We start from the raw sequence: 16,487 nt of genomic DNA, 5'->3' as shown, positions 1-16,487 counted from the left end.
CATCATAGCTCGCTCGCCGGCTTTCCAACGGCGATGAGGTGGGGGAGGGGGGAGAGGGAAGGTGGCGGCGCTGCTAGGGTTTTCACCCCCCGTGTTGCTAGCGCGTGGGCAACGCGGGGGGTGGGGGTGGGAACGGGGACTTCCTAAATCAAAGTGATGTCCACAGCCTTTTGTTCAGCTTTTGAAACAAGATTATCATCGGATTTATTGCATACTAATAAGTACTGATACTCACTGTTGCACTCCTACCTCAACAATCAACATGATACTCACTGATTAACCACCCAGAGGAGCTAATTACTAAATTAACAAGGTGTGTTTATAGATGCTATTCTCGTCATAGTGCTTTTTTTTCCTTGTGTGTAACCTAAATTTTGAATTTGCAACATTAAATTTAAAGCTGGTTTTGAGATTTCTTCATCGAAGTTTATTTTCAGCATTTGCTTTTTGATCGTTAAGAACACGTATATAAAAACAAATTACTTTTAGTTTATAAATATATCGTTTGACTTGTTTCGCGAATAAACGAAACGGATGGTCCGCTAGAGGCGGCCGCAGTCGTAGTCCGCATCACGGCGCGAGTCGCCGCCGAGGAGCGCCAGGACGGCGACGCACGCGAGCTTCACGGCGAGCCACCTCGTCGTCAGCAACGTCCCGATGGCGAAGCTGTGCAGGCACAGCGTCGTCGCCCTCCGCCGCCTCTCCGCGACGTACTCGTCTATCGCCGCGCCGACGGCGTCGTCGCGCAGCTGCTGACGCGGCGGCGCCCGGCCATCGCCGGCCGCCGCCGACGACAGCGAGCGGGCGAGCACGACGGCGTCCTCCAGCCCCGCGGAGCCGCCCTGGCCGATGAAGGGCCCCATGGCGTGCATCGCGTCGCCGGCGACCGTCACCGCGCCGCGCCGGAACCCGGCGAGCGCCACCTGCCACGGCGGCCGGTACCACACCTTCGTCAGCGTCCAGCTCGACGCCGCGTCGCACCGACGCACCATGTCGGCGACCTCGCCGGGGAGCTCGTCGACCTTCTCCAGCACGTACTTCCTCGCCGCGTCCTCATCAACGTCCGTACGTCCTGGATCGATAAACACGTTCTTGACAAAGTTAATTAATTAGTCACTCATCTCCGTAATTCTTAATTTTGGACAGTGATATTACTCCTATCTTTTACCATATTTTTCTATTGTACTCCCTCCATTTCACAATGTAAGACATTATAGCATTTTCCATATTTATATTAATGTTAATGAATCCATTATATATATATATATATATTCATTAGCATCAATATGAATGTGGAAAATGTTAGGATGACTTACATTGTGAAACGGAGAAAGTAATATACAATAAATAAATAAACAAATTTTTATTTTTATTACAGTACTTTGTTTGATAAATTTATATATGTTTGCTTTAGTATCATCAAACTAAATATTTTTAAAAGTTATTAATAGTTAAATTTTTTAAAAAGTTTGACTTCATCTTTATCAAAACGTCGACTATCAAGGAACCGTAAATCCGAATCAAAATATTACAGGACACATGTGTACTTTATAAATTAATTAATGCTTAAAATTAAATTACCTGCCAATGCCATTATTAAACCATAGGTTAATTAATTATACCTGGTGAGGGACTCCTGCTTACGAAGAAATGCAACAGATTTTCGTTAATGGGCACCCGTCCGACGGCAAAATCATCCGCTATGATTTGCGAGAACTCGGTCCCAAACGGGTGCCCCTCTGGGTAGCTCGCGAAGCCGAGGACGATGAAACGAGGGAGCTGCGACGGCGCGCCTAGCCCCACGTACCTGGCCACCACCGAGTTCCACCCGTCGCAACCAATCACCACCTGTATAACATTATTAGAGGACTTTTTACGGTACATTCTACTGCTAGTATATACTAGCAGTATGTGAAAGGGTAGATTTGATACTAGCAGTATGTGAAAGGATAGATTTGGTATTAGCAGTATGTGAAAGGGTAGATTTGGTATTTGGTATTACAGTTAATTATTGGACATGACTAGATAGAGACCGCACTCTATATTGTCTTAACCAGAGACTCATCTTAGACCTGGTTGCATACTAGTACACCAAATGATACATTTTTTTTCTTCTTATAGATTTTTCTTTTAAATTATTTATCCGATTTTTAATCCGATTACACCATTGTGTTCGTTTCAATTAAATCTTTACAACAAGATCTTACATGACTATATTTTGATAAAAGAAATATCTATATTGTAAATTAATTTTATTATATATGTAAGTTACTTTTATCATATATATATAAATTACTTTTCGATTTGATTAAATTACTTATTATACAATCATAATGTTGTGAGTTGTTTATTCTATTATCCTTTTTAGTCAATTCTATAATTTGTGCTGATTAAATTTAATTTTTAGATAGACTCACGTTTTTACCTCCATAACGGATCTACTTTTAATGTCATGACAAAGTTACTTTCTTTTTTGTCTTAAGTTACTTCTATAATATATGTAAATTACTTTTAAGCTCTACTAAAATTATTTTTATATGTGTAAGAAGTAATTTAGTGAAATCTAAAAGTAATTTAGATATACCATAAAAGTAATTTGTAGTTTTTCATCAAAATATAATCATGTGAGATCTTGTTGTAAAGATTTAATTTTTACGAACACAACCGTGTAATCGAATCATAAATCGGATGAGTAGTTTAAGAGAAAATTTTATTTGAAACATAGGTGATAGGATTATATTTTCTACTTACTTAATGGGAACTAGTACTAAGGCAAATAGGGTCTCTCGTTAGCACTAAAACGAGAGGCCTCTTGATTTAGATTTTGCCTTAATTATTACTACCTCCGTCTCAAGATATAACTATCTAAGTACTAGATGTGACATTATCTAGTAATACAAATTTGGATAGGAGGCTGTTCAGATTCGTAGTACTAGGTAGATACATATCTAGTACTACCTCCGTTTTAGTTTATAAGATTTTCTAGCATTGCCTATATTTATATAGATATTAATGAATCTAAACACACATATATGTTAGATTTATTAACATACATATGAATGTCAGCAATGCTAGAAAGTCTTATAATATAAAACAGAGAAAGTACTAGGTAGATACATTTTAAGATGGAGGAAGTACTTCACGTGTCTAAGTTAATTTGTCCTTTTGACCGCAGATGTCCGTGTCGGCAGCTGGACTGGGCGAGCTCGCGACGAAGCCCGGGCGTTCCTGCTGCCTCACGCATGGCTTCCTCGTGCGTGTTTTAAGCGTCATCTTGGTAACCTGGAGGCTGGAGTTTGTCTGCATGCGCGCGGCCACCTGCTGTTTTCTGCTCTTCTTCGGTCGTTACCCGCGGCGGTCCGGTCCCAATCAGTCCAAAAGAAAAACTTAAAAACTGCTCATATTGCCATCGGAAGTGTGGATTATAGCCGGGGATGTTTTGCTCCATATTGCGTATCATCGAAATAATGCCACATCCGTTCCGAAATGAGTTTATCTTTAAGCAATCGTTGTACTAGAATTTGTAAAAGTAGAGGATATATACGATATTGGAAGTAGATAAAGTGAAAAAACAATTACAATAATATTTAGGATTTGATAAAGTGAATAGGATTAGCTTTTGTATTGTTATGTGTGGAGTAAGTAAAAAATAAACTTATTTTTGGATGAAGAGAGTAGTTTGAAATTAAATATGTAATCTAATTAGTGCAGGTCATTTGATGTTGTCTGCAAATGTGATGTTCAGAAAAATCTAATTTGTACTAGTTCATCTAGCAAATAAGTAGAAAATATATTCCTACCACCTAAGCTTTAAATAAAATAGCTACATGTTAATTCCATCATTTAGTCAGGATGACAACTAGTTTGCCCTAATTAGTGCACATGCACTATATAGTCCCATTTTTTAAAAAAAAGTTCTTAAAAAGATTAACAAGATATATTGATATGTGATATACCCACTAGACAAACATACATGTTAAAGTTTAGAACAACAAAACCTAACTTTAACCAGTATATATGTACTCACAATCATATTTTTCTAAGTTATATGTTCCTAAAATGATATATCACATATTAATATATCTTATTTCTTTTCATACTATTTAAACGATATGCAAATGAACGAGAGGAGTAGAGGACATTGCATCCGTTGATCCAAAACTGATTTAACTCGATCTCACCATACACTGCTGGAGAAATTCATATTGGTGCTAGTTGACTATAGGTGTCGGTTTCTCAGCCGGAACCAATTTATAGGTACCAATCCCTATTAGTATAGGTGTGGGTTTTAGAACTATAGGTACCATTTTTTTCAAATAAACAAGCACATATAGGAGGATTCACAGGTACTGAAGTGCGCGGCCGGATGAATATAGTTGCCCTGGTTTTTTTAATAAATAGAACCGGTTGGTGTATATTGTTTTTTTAAAATAACCGGCACATATCGGTGCCGGTTTATACGCGTAACCGGTTCTTATAATTAATAATTAGGGCCGGTTTGTTATGAACCAGCACATCTATTTGGGTTCTGTAGTAGTGGTACCCAAACCAAATGGAAGTTGCCCACGCACAAACACCACTTTGCCTGCATCAACATCAACAGCGGACGACGTTGATAGCTCGTTTGGAAGACGAGGACGAAGACGAATGCGCGCGCGCTAGCAAACACCAACACAAGTACTTGCCGCCCAAGCCCCGCAGGCGCGCATCCCCCTTCCAGGAAGCCTCTGCTTGCGCTCGCATCTCACCGCGTCTCATTCCATCTACCACTCTAGCCTACTACTCCGCTATGTGTGTGTGTGTATAAATATGCGACGCGAGCTCGAGTGCGCGCGGTCACATATGCATGTGACGGTCGATTATTATGGTGCGGGGTGTCGAGCAGGGCGGCCCCGCCATGGACGAGTCTTCGTCGTCGTCGTCGCCGTCGCCGGTGTCCGCGCCTGCAGGGCAGGCAGCCATGACGGCCGGCGGCATCGCCACCGTGGCGGCCGTGCTCATCGTCTTCGCGGCGCTCACGCTCGCCTTCGTCCTGCTCCAGTGCTACTGCGACGAGCGGCGCCGCGCCGTGACGACGACGTCGACGAGCGGGCGCGGGCGGCGGCCGCGGCCGCGGCGGCGCTCTGGGAGCGGCGGGGACGGTGGAACGGGAGGAGGGGTCGACCCGGAGGTGCTCCGGTCGCTGCCGGTCACGGTGTACAGCCGCAGCACGGCGGCGGCGGCGGCGAAGGAGGAGGAGGAGGAGGACGACGACGGCGTCGAGTGCGCGGTGTGCCTCGCGGAGCTCGAGGACGGCGAGGAGGCCAGGTTCCTCCCCCGGTGCGGCCACGGCTTCCACGCCGAGTGCGTCGACATGTGGCTCGGCTCCCACTCCACCTGCCCGCTCTGCCGCCTCACCGTCGTCGTGCCGCCGCCGCCTCTTCCTCCCGTCCCGCCGGAGCCGCCGGCGAGCTACACCGTGAGCCTCCCGGCGAGCGTCCTGCTCGGCCTGTCCGACCATGGCGCCGGCGCGGTGACCATGACAGCGGAGGGCCGCAGCACGCTGGTGATCGAGATCCCCGAATCCGCGGCTTCGACGACCCCGCGCGACGCGGCGGCGAGGTCGTCGCCGAGCTTGGCGCGGCTGAGGTCACTGAGAAGGCTCTGGAGCTTCGGGCGGCAAGGGGCGGCGGGGTCGACGTCGTCATGCTCCTGCGCCACCGGAGGAGACAACGACGACGGCGACGTCGAGCACGGTGTCAGCGTCACCGTCGCCATCCGCGCCGTGGAGGCGGCAACGCCGGCACGGCCACCGGAGGCCGAGGCCGGTGCAAGAACCGCCGCCGCGCATGTCCGGAATTGACGGCGGCGAGGTCGTCAAGTATTATAAGGCGATCTCCCTGTACATATCGGTAGAACCGAACTGGAATCGCCATTAATTCCTACGATTTTAGAAAATATCAATTTCATTTTTAAGATTAGAAACATTTAAGTAGAAATTATTTGTTCATCAGTCAAGTAGCAAAGAGAAATGTATGGATGGCAGTGAGAAGCATCCCTCTCCGTATGTTCCATGAATTGTGAGCCGAATATGAATTTCAGCCAAATCTTGACTATCAGATTTCTGCCCACTCACTCCCTACACGGACAGCTACAGCCCACTCCAAAATAGGCCCACGAACAAAGGAAGGCCTACAAGAATTGAAGCCTACAAGGACACTGATGGCCCAGCTATTTGGGCCACTCCTGGGATAACACTGGACACCCTCACACCGATGGCCTCCTCAACCTTCAACGTTTTTTTTTTTTGAACGCCTAGCATGAGACGCTGCAAAGTTAATTTTGATTGAGCAGGAAAAATTACAAGATTACAACCCTGTGGAGGGTTGTAATCCGGAAAAAAGGAAAAAATATACCACCACCCACACACCGACAGCGCCAACACACAAATCCGGGAGAAGGCTAGCACCGGACCGGCCGCCGCTAAGCGTGACCGATCGCCGCTAGACCAACAAAGGAACACAGACGAGATCGCCCCATAGCTAGGGGATGCCATAACGAAATCTTCAAGAAGAGAAGCGACGGAAAACCGCCGCCACCGTCCGTCGGGGCTCAAAGGAGCCAAGACTTGGCTTTCGCCCGGCAACCAACCTTTAGGGGTGAGAGCATGACAACGCCCTCAGAAGGAGGAATTAACCATCCTTGTCAGTTCGGCCAAGGCCGGGCTGGGTTTTCACCCACCGCTCACCACCTGCGAATCCACGGCTGATGCACCGATGCTCCACCACCACTCAACCTCTGACGACATGTGGGACCCTTGCACCGGCGCCCCCTGCCGACCAGCATTCGTGTGCTGTAGGCCGCGCCACACCCACTGGCAACTTCTCCTCGCACCGAGGTCGCCTCCTCCACCGCCGACCGCGCTTCTCATGCCAAGCTAGCCTCCTCCACCTGATGCGCCTCTCGCGCCAAGCCGTCCTCCATTTCCGCCGCCCGCGCCATCTCGCGTCGAGCCAGCCTCCGCTGCCATCAGCTGCTTCTCTCTGCGCCAAGCCAATCTTCGACCCTCCTCCAAACGCTGCCGCGCCAAGCCAATCTTCGACCCTCCTCCAAACGCTGCCGCGCCGGCCAGATGCAGCCGTCTTCCACGCCCTCGGCTAGCCGTCCGAGGACACCATGCCTCCTCCCACCTCAGCCACGATCGCCACCACAGTGCATCCTCCCACCGCAACCACAATCGCTACAACAGCCGCTGCTACCGTCGTCCAGCCACCTGCTGTCGCCTGCCAGCCGCTGACGCGACCGCCACGACGAGCTCCGTGCTTGCAATCGCCGCTGCGACGAGCTCTGCCTCCGCACCGTCAACCACTGCTGCTACCACCACGGGTGTTGCCGCGGCTGCCACCGACGCCGTCGCCGTCGTCCCCAACGGCCGACCACCGTCGGGCACCAGGGGCTCCCACCACTACGCCTTGCCGTCCTCTGCAGTGGCCGACCGCCTTGCCGCGGCGGGCGCCGCCAGCAGCAGTGCAAGCGCCGTCGCCGGCGTGTCATCGCATCGTCGCCGCCGCCTCATCACGCCGTTGCTGGCGTGTCATCGCGTCGTAGCCGCTACCCTTGTTATGCCACCGCGCTGGCCTCGCACCCCGCCATGCCGCGGCGGCCTCTGCTGCCAACGCCGCGCTGTCGCCGCCGCCAGCTCCCACGCTCCGGCCGGATCTAGCCAAGGCAGTGGCGGAGCCAGGATCTCTACACGCCTAGGGCTCAAATTAAAGGCTAAAACTATCCATGAGGACCATACAATGCATACACTGTTGAAAAAAAATGCAAGACTGAAATACAATTTCTAATCATACAACGAAGTTGAAAAAAAATGCAAGACTGAAATACAATTTCTAATCATACAACGAAGTACAGTAAAAGTATAGAAAAAAACAAGATTAAACTAAATATGTCAAGTTGAACTAAATGTGTCAAGTTGATCTCTAAGCACTATACAATAATATTTAAAAAGTTAGCCACATATATCTTAGCAAGTTCAATGACCTTATCTTCATCATAATTGGTAAAAGAATTCCTTGGATCAAGACAAGCAATGCATCTTAATAGCCGAGTAGACCTTTCAGCAAAGCGATTGTTTAACTCAACAATAATTTCATCAAGTACCAAATTAAATATTTCATTGCTGAAATGATGCAAGTTACAAATTGTTTCTCATGTTTCTGGGTTGAAGTGGACTCACTGGATTGGGACTTGGTAGAATGATTTTAAAGTTCTATTCCTCTTCATCTAAAAAATCAAACCAATTTCTAATTGAGACTAATTGCTATCAAAAGAAGAATAAGGATGTTGGATGCAGATCGAACATCAAAGATTAGAGAGGACATTGACCTAGATTTGGTGAACCAAGCTTTGAGGCGAGGTGGATGAGAAAGGGGAACTACGGAAGCGCTGCTAGCCCGCTGCCGTCGGCCCGTCGCCGGCTCGACGCCAATGCGCGCGCCGCTGCCGAGACACGCCTCCTATGCGCGCTGCCTCCTTCCATCGATTCGCGCCGCTGTGGCACGGGTGCGCCGCTCCCTTCCGCCCCGATGCGCAGCGCTGATGCCGAGGAATCGAGGACAAGCGGGATGCGGCGGCGCTGCTGCGTCTGCGTGATGGGGAGAGCCGAGAGCAAGACGAGAGGAGCTGAGGAGGTGGGGACTAGGGTTGGCTTTTCTACTGGGCTGTCTACTGGGCTGGGAAGACTGGGACACCTGGGGCCTGGGAAAGGCCATGTGGGGCTAGGCCAGACGAGTAGGGCTGGACCATGAGGATTTGTAAAAATTTGAGAAATATATGGGTATTAATTCACTAACGATTTTGCTATGAGTAGGGCCCGGGCCCAAGCTGCCCTAGGCCCAGTTCCGCCCCTGAGCCAAGGGATGGCCAGATCCGGCGAAGGCAGCGCCGAATCCACCGTCTCCTCGCCAGGATGGGCCGCCGCCGTTCGCCGCCTCTCCCGCGCCTGATAGTGGTCGCCGCCATGGAGGAAGCCCCGCCGCCACCATCATAGCTCGCTCGCCGGCTTTCCAACGGCGATGAGGTGGGGGAGGGGGGAGAGGGAAGGTGGCGGCGCTGCTAGGGTTTTCACCCCCCGTGTTGCTAGCGCGTGGGCAACGCGGGGGGTGGGGGTGGGAACGGGGACTTCCTAAATCAAAGTGATGTCCACAGCCTTTTGTTCAGCTTTTGAAACAAGATTATCATCGGATTTATTGCATACTAATAAGTACTGATACTCACTGTTGCACTCCTACCTCAACAATCAACATGATACTCACTGATTAACCACCCAGAGGAGCTAATTACTAAATTAACAAGGTGTGTTTATAGATGCTATTCTCGTCATAGTGCTTTTTTTTCCTTGTGTGTAACCTAAATTTTGAATTTGCAACATTAAATTTAAAGCTGGTTTTGAGATTTCTTCATCGAAGTTTATTTTCAGCATTTGCTTTTTGATCGTTAAGAACACGTATATAAAAACAAATTACTTTTAGTTTATAAATATATCGTTTGACTTGTTTCGCGAATAAACGAAACGGATGGTCCGCTAGAGGCGGCCGCAGTCGTAGTCCGCATCACGGCGCGAGTCGCCGCCGAGGAGCGCCAGGACGGCGACGCACGCGAGCTTCACGGCGAGCCACCTCGTCGTCAGCAACGTCCCGATGGCGAAGCTGTGCAGGCACAGCGTCGTCGCCCTCCGCCGCCTCTCCGCGACGTACTCGTCTATCGCCGCGCCGACGGCGTCGTCGCGCAGCTGCTGACGCGGCGGCGCCCGGCCATCGCCGGCCGCCGCCGACGACAGCGAGCGGGCGAGCACGACGGCGTCCTCCAGCCCCGCGGAGCCGCCCTGGCCGATGAAGGGCCCCATGGCGTGCATCGCGTCGCCGGCGACCGTCACCGCGCCGCGCCGGAACCCGGCGAGCGCCACCTGCCACGGCGGCCGGTACCACACCTTCGTCAGCGTCCAGCTCGACGCCGCGTCGCACCGACGCACCATGTCGGCGACCTCGCCGGGGAGCTCGTCGACCTTCTCCAGCACGTACTTCCTCGCCGCGTCCTCATCAACGTCCGTACGTCCTGGATCGATAAACACGTTCTTGACAAAGTTAATTAATTAGTCACTCATCTCCGTAATTCTTAATTTTGGACAGTGATATTACTCCTATCTTTTACCATATTTTTCTATTGTACTCCCTCCATTTCACAATGTAAGACATTATAGCATTTTCCATATTTATATTAATGTTAATGAATCCATTATATATATATATATATATTCATTAGCATCAATATGAATGTGGAAAATGTTAGGATGACTTACATTGTGAAACGGAGAAAGTAATATACAATAAATAAATAAACAAATTTTTATTTTTATTACAGTACTTTGTTTGATAAATTTATATATGTTTGCTTTAGTATCATCAAACTAAATATTTTTAAAAGTTATTAATAGTTAAATTTTTTAAAAAGTTTGACTTCATCTTTATCAAAACGTCGACTATCAAGGAACCGTAAATCCGAATCAAAATATTACAGGACACATGTGTACTTTATAAATTAATTAATGCTTAAAATTAAATTACCTGCCAATGCCATTATTAAACCATAGGTTAATTAATTATACCTGGTGAGGGACTCCTGCTTACGAAGAAATGCAACAGATTTTCGTTAATGGGCACCCGTCCGACGGCAAAATCATCCGCTATGATTTGCGAGAACTCGGTCCCAAACGGGTGCCCCTCTGGGTAGCTCGCGAAGCCGAGGACGATGAAACGAGGGAGCTGCGACGGCGCGCCTAGCCCCACGTACCTGGCCACCACCGAGTTCCACCCGTCGCAACCAATCACCACCTGTATAACATTATTAGAGGACTTTTTACGGTACATTCTACTGCTAGTATATACTAGCAGTATGTGAAAGGGTAGATTTGATACTAGCAGTATGTGAAAGGATAGATTTGGTATTAGCAGTATGTGAAAGGGTAGATTTGGTATTTGGTATTACAGTTAATTATTGGACATGACTAGATAGAGACCGCACTCTATATTGTCTTAACCAGAGACTCATCTTAGACCTGGTTGCATACTAGTACACCAAATGATACATTTTTTTTCTTCTTATAGATTTTTCTTTTAAATTATTTATCCGATTTTTAATCCGATTACACCATTGTGTTCGTTTCAATTAAATCTTTACAACAAGATCTTACATGACTATATTTTGATAAAAGAAATATCTATATTGTAAATTAATTTTATTATATATGTAAGTTACTTTTATCATATATATATAAATTACTTTTCGATTTGATTAAATTACTTATTATACAATCATAATGTTGTGAGTTGTTTATTCTATTATCCTTTTTAGTCAATTCTATAATTTGTGCTGATTAAATTTAATTTTTAGATAGACTCACGTTTTTACCTCCATAACGGATCTACTTTTAATGTCATGACAAAGTTACTTTCTTTTTTGTCTTAAGTTACTTCTATAATATATGTAAATTACTTTTAAGCTCTACTAAAATTATTTTTATATGTGTAAGAAGTAATTTAGTGAAATCTAAAAGTAATTTAGATATACCATAAAAGTAATTTGTAGTTTTTCATCAAAATATAATCATGTGAGATCTTGTTGTAAAGATTTAATTTTTACGAACACAACCGTGTAATCGAATCATAAATCGGATGAGTAGTTTAAGAGAAAATTTTATTTGAAACATAGGTGATAGGATTATATTTTCTACTTACTTAATGGGAACTAGTACTAAGGCAAATAGGGTCTCTCGTTAGCACTAAAACGAGAGGCCTCTTGATTTAGATTTTGCCTTAATTATTACTACCTCCGTCTCAAGATATAACTATCTAAGTACTAGATGTGACATTATCTAGTAATACAAATTTGGATAGGAGGCTGTTCAGATTCGTAGTACTAGGTAGATACATATCTAGTACTACCTCCGTTTTAGTTTATAAGATTTTCTAGCATTGCCTATATTTATATAGATATTAATGAATCTAAACACACATATATGTTAGATTTATTAACATACATATGAATGTCAGCAATGCTAGAAAGTCTTATAATATAAAACAGAGAAAGTACTAGGTAGATACATTTTAAGATGGAGGAAGTACTTCACGTGTCTAAGTTAATTTGTCCTTTTGACCGCAGATGTCCGTGTCGGCAGCTGGACTGGGCGAGCTCGCGACGAAGCCCGGGCGTTCCTGCTGCCTCACGCATGGCTTCCTCGTGCGTGTTTTAAGCGTCATCTTGGTAACCTGGAGGCTGGAGTTTGTCTGCATGCGCGCGGCCACCTGCTGTTTTCTGCTCTTCTTCGGTCGTTACCCGCGGCGGTCCGGTCCCAATCAGTCCAAAAGAAAAACTTAAAAACTGCTCATATTGCCATCGGAAGTGTGGATTATAGCCGGGGATGTTTTGCTCCATATTGCGTATCATCGAAATAATGCCACATCCGTTCCGAAATGAGTTTATCTTTAAGCAATCGTTGTACTAGAATTTGTAAAAGTAGAGGATATATACGATATTGGAAGTAGATAAAGTGAAAAAACAATTACAATAATATTTAGGATTTGATAAAGTGAATAGGATTAGCTTTTGTATTGTTATGTGTGGAGTAAGTAAAAAATAAACTTATTTTTGGATGAAGAGAGTAGTTTGAAATTAAATATGTAATCTAATTAGTGCAGGTCATTTGATGTTGTCTGCAAATGTGATGTTCAGAAAAATCTAATTTGTACTAGTTCATCTAGCAAATAAGTAGAAAATATATTCCTACCACCTAAGCTTTAAATAAAATAGCTACATGTTAATTCCATCATTTAGTCAGGATGACAACTAGTTTGCCCTAATTAGTGCACATGCACTATATAGTCCCATTTTTTAAAAAAAAGTTCTTAAAAAGATTAACAAGATATATTGATATGTGATATACCCACTAGACAAACATACATGTTAAAGTTTAGAACAACAAAACCTAACTTTAACCAGTATATATGTACTCACAATCATATTTTTCTAAGTTATATGTTCCTAAAATGATATATCACATATTAATATATCTTATTTCTTTTCATACTATTTAAACGATATGCAAATGAACGAGAGGAGTAGAGGACATTGCATCCGTTGATCCAAAACTGATTTAACTCGATCTCACCATACACTGCTGGAGAAATTCATATTGGTGCTAGTTGACTATAGGTGTCGGTTTCTCAGCCGGAACCAATTTATAGGTACCAATCCCTATTAGTATAGGTGTGGGTTTTAGAACTATAGGTACCATTTTTTTCAAATAAACAAGCACATATAGGAGGATTCACAGGTACTGAAGTGCGCGGCCGGATGAATATAGTTGCCCTGGTTTTTTTAATAAATAGAACCGGTTGGTGTATATTGTTTTTTTAAAATAACCGGCACATATCGGTGCCGGTTTATACGCGTAACCGGTTCTTATAATTAATAATTAGGGCCGGTTTGTTATGAACCAGCACATCTATTTGGGTTCTGTAGTAGTGGTACCCAAACCAAATGGAAGTTGCCCACGCACAAACACCACTTTGCCTGCATCAACATCAACAGCGGACGACGTTGATAGCTCGTTTGGAAGACGAGGACGAAGACGAATGCGCGCGCGCTAGCAAACACCAACACAAGTACTTGCCGCCCAAGCCCCGCAGGCGCGCATCCCCCTTCCAGGAAGCCTCTGCTTGCGCTCGCATCTCACCGCGTCTCATTCCATCTACCACTCTAGCCTACTACTCCGCTATGTGTGTGTGTGTATAAATATGCGACGCGAGCTCGAGTGCGCGCGGTCACATATGCATGTGACGGTCGATTATTATGGTGCGGGGTGTCGAGCAGGGCGGCCCCGCCATGGACGAGTCTTCGTCGTCGTCGTCGCCGTCGCCGGTGTCCGCGCCTGCAGGGCAGGCAGCCATGACGGCCGGCGGCATCGCCACCGTGGCGGCCGTGCTCATCGTCTTCGCGGCGCTCACGCTCGCCTTCGTCCTGCTCCAGTGCTACTGCGACGAGCGGCGCCGCGCCGTGACGACGACGTCGACGAGCGGGCGCGGGCGGCGGCCGCGGCCGCGGCGGCGCTCTGGGAGCGGCGGGGACGGTGGAACGGGAGGAGGGGTCGACCCGGAGGTGCTCCGGTCGCTGCCGGTCACGGTGTACAGCCGCAGCACGGCGGCGGCGGCGGCGAAGGAGGAGGAGGAGGAGGACGACGACGGCGTCGAGTGCGCGGTGTGCCTCGCGGAGCTCGAGGACGGCGAGGAGGCCAGGTTCCTCCCCCGGTGCGGCCACGGCTTCCACGCCGAGTGCGTCGACATGTGGCTCGGCTCCCACTCCACCTGCCCGCTCTGCCGCCTCACCGTCGTCGTGCCGCCGCCGCCTCTTCCTCCCGTCCCGCCGGAGCCGCCGGCGAGCTACACCGTGAGCCTCCCGGCGAGCGTCCTGCTCGGCCTGTCCGACCATGGCGCCGGCGCGGTGACCATGACAGCGGAGGGCCGCAGCACGCTGGTGATCGAGATCCCCGAATCCGCGGCTTCGACGACCCCGCGCGACGCGGCGGCGAGGTCGTCGCCGAGCTTGGCGCGGCTGAGGTCACTGAGAAGGCTCTGGAGCTTCGGGCGGCAAGGGGCGGCGGGGTCGACGTCGTCATGCTCCTGCGCCACCGGAGGAGACAACGACGACGGCGACGTCGAGCACGGTGTCAGCGTCACCGTCGCCATCCGCGCCGTGGAGGCGGCAACGCCGGCACGGCCACCGGAGGCCGAGGCCGGTGCAAGAACCGCCGCCGCGCATGTCCGGAATTGACGGCGGCGAGGTCGTCAAGTATTATAAGGCGATCTCCCTGTACATATCGGTAGAACCGAACTGGAATCGCCATTAATTCCTACGATTTTAGAAAATATCAATTTCATTTTTAAGATTAGAAACATTTAAGTAGAAATTATTTGTTCATCAGTCAAGTAGCAAAGAGAAATGTATGGATGGCAGTGAGAAGCATCCCTCTCCGTATGTTCCATGAATTGTGAGCCGAATATGAATTTCAGCCAAATCTTGACTATCAGATTTCTGCCCACTCACTCCCTACACGGACAGCTACAGCCCACTCCAAAATAGGCCCACGAACAAAGGAAGGCCTACAAGAATTGAAGCCTACAAGGACACTGATGGCCCAGCTATTTGGGCCACTCCTGGGATAACACTGGACACCCTCACACCGATGGCCTCCTCAACCTTCAACGTTTTTTTTTTTTGAACGCCTAGCATGAGACGCTGCAAAGTTAATTTTGATTGAGCAGGAAAAATTACAAGATTACAACCCTGTGGAGGGTTGTAATCCGGAAAAAAGGAAAAAATATACCACCACCCACACACCGACAGCGCCAACACACAAATCCGGGAGAAGGCTAGCACCGGACCGGCCGCCGCTAAGCGTGACCGATCGCCGCTAGACCAACAAAGGAACACAGACGAGATCGCCCCATAGCTAGGGGATGCCATAACGAAATCTTCAAGAAGAGAAGCGACGGAAAACCGCCGCCACCGTCCGTCGGGGCTCAAAGGAGCCAAGACTTGGCTTTCGCCCGGCAACCAACCTTTAGGGGTGAGAGCATGACAACGCCCTCAGAAGGAGGAATTAACCATCCTTGTCAGTTCGGCCAAGGCCGGGCTGGGTTTTCACCCACCGCTCACCACCTGCGAATCCACGGCTGATGCACCGATGCTCCACCACCACTCAACCTCTGACGACATGTGGGACCCTTGCACCGGCGCCCCCTGCCGACCAGCATTCGTGTGCTGTAGGCCGCGCCACACCCACTGGCAACTTCTCCTCGCACCGAGGTCGCCTCCTCCACCGCCGGCCGCGCTTCTCATGCCAAGCTAGCCTCCTCCACCTGATGCGCCTCTCGCGCCAAGCCGTCCTCCATTTCCGCCGCCCGCGCCATCTCGCGTCGAGCCAGCCTCCGCTGCCATCAGCTGCTTCTCTCTGCGCCAAGCCAATCTTCGACCCTCCTCCAAACGCTGCCGCGCCAAGCCAATCTTCGACCCTCCTCCAAACGCTGCCGCGCCGGCCAGATGCAGCCGTCTTCCACGCCCTCGGCTAGCCGTCCGAGGACACCATGCCTCCTCCCACCTCAGCCACGATCGCCACCACAGTGCATCCTCCCACCGCAACCACAATCGCTACAACAGCCGCTGCTACCGTCGTCCAGCCACCTGCTGTCGCCTGCCAGCCGCTGACGCGACCGCCACGACGAGCTCCGTGCTTGCAATCGCCGCTGCGACGAGCTCTGCCTCCGCACCGTCAACCACTGCTGCTACCACCACGGGTGTTGCCGCGGCTGCCACCGACGCCGTCGCCGTCGTCCCCAACGGCCGACCACCGTCGGGCACCAGGGGCTCCCACCACTACGCCTTGCCGTCCT

At 48.5% G+C, this 16,487-nt stretch overlaps 4 protein-coding genes across 4 annotated transcripts; 2 read left to right on the top strand and 2 right to left on the bottom strand.

Moving 5' to 3' along the window:
* Window positions 1-404: 404 nt before the first annotated feature.
* LOC107278373 (monooxygenase 1) lies at window positions 405-1,952 on the bottom strand. The gene is made up of 2 exons (XM_015769332.3): window positions 1,623-1,952; window positions 405-1,072 (listed from the first exon to the last, which is right to left on the bottom strand). Exons 1-2 carry the CDS (start codon window positions 1,882-1,884, stop codon window positions 543-545), a joined length of 792 nt encoding a protein of 263 aa, XP_015624818.1. The 5' UTR covers window positions 1,885-1,952; the 3' UTR covers window positions 405-542.
* A 2,880-nt stretch (window positions 1,953-4,832) lies between these two features.
* Window positions 4,833-6,098, top strand: LOC107276751 (E3 ubiquitin-protein ligase EL5). Its single transcript, XM_015768474.3, has one exon. It carries the CDS (start codon window positions 4,865-4,867, stop codon window positions 5,840-5,842), a length of 978 nt encoding a protein of 325 aa, XP_015623960.1. The 5' UTR covers window positions 4,833-4,864; the 3' UTR covers window positions 5,843-6,098.
* A 3,332-nt stretch (window positions 6,099-9,430) lies between these two features.
* Window positions 9,431-10,978, bottom strand: LOC107278451 (monooxygenase 1). The gene is made up of 2 exons (XM_026022615.2): window positions 10,649-10,978; window positions 9,431-10,098 (listed from the first exon to the last, which is right to left on the bottom strand). The coding sequence occupies exons 1-2, from the start codon at window positions 10,908-10,910 to the stop codon at window positions 9,569-9,571; spliced, it is 792 nt and encodes a 263-aa protein (XP_025878400.1). The 5' UTR covers window positions 10,911-10,978; the 3' UTR covers window positions 9,431-9,568.
* Window positions 10,979-13,858: 2,880 nt separating this feature from the next.
* LOC4329685 (E3 ubiquitin-protein ligase EL5) lies at window positions 13,859-15,124 on the top strand. The gene has a single exon (XM_015767832.3). The coding sequence runs from the start codon at window positions 13,891-13,893 to the stop codon at window positions 14,866-14,868; it is 978 nt and encodes a 325-aa protein (XP_015623318.1). The 5' UTR covers window positions 13,859-13,890; the 3' UTR covers window positions 14,869-15,124.
* Window positions 15,125-16,487: the final 1,363 nt, after the last annotated feature.

This window comes from Oryza sativa, chromosome 2, assembly GCF_034140825.1.
Source record: "Oryza sativa Japonica Group chromosome 2, ASM3414082v1".
In the NCBI taxonomy this organism is placed as follows: domain Eukaryota; kingdom Viridiplantae; phylum Streptophyta; class Magnoliopsida; order Poales; family Poaceae; genus Oryza; species Oryza sativa.
Note: the sequence above shows the minus strand (reverse complement) of the source record. Positions and strands in the feature narration are given on the sequence as shown.

What these genes read in the sequence shown, in the direction of transcription:
- LOC4329685 (XM_015767832.3), top strand. Translation starts at nt 13,891, where the DNA reads ATGGTGCGGGGTGTCGAGCAGGGCGGCCCCGCCATGGACGAGTCTTCG.
- LOC107278373 (XM_015769332.3), bottom strand. Translation starts at nt 1,884, where the DNA reads ATGTACCGTAAAAAGTCCTCTAATAATGTTATACAGGTGGTGATTGGT. An exon ending in AAGCAGGAGTCCCTCACCAG is followed by an intron (nt 1,073 to 1,622) that starts GTATAATTAATT and finishes TTATCGATCCAG; the next exon opens with GACGTACGGACGTTGATGAG.
- LOC107276751 (XM_015768474.3), top strand. Translation starts at nt 4,865, where the DNA reads ATGGTGCGGGGTGTCGAGCAGGGCGGCCCCGCCATGGACGAGTCTTCG.
- LOC107278451 (XM_026022615.2), bottom strand. Translation starts at nt 10,910, where the DNA reads ATGTACCGTAAAAAGTCCTCTAATAATGTTATACAGGTGGTGATTGGT. An exon ending in AAGCAGGAGTCCCTCACCAG is followed by an intron (nt 10,099 to 10,648) that starts GTATAATTAATT and finishes TTATCGATCCAG; the next exon opens with GACGTACGGACGTTGATGAG.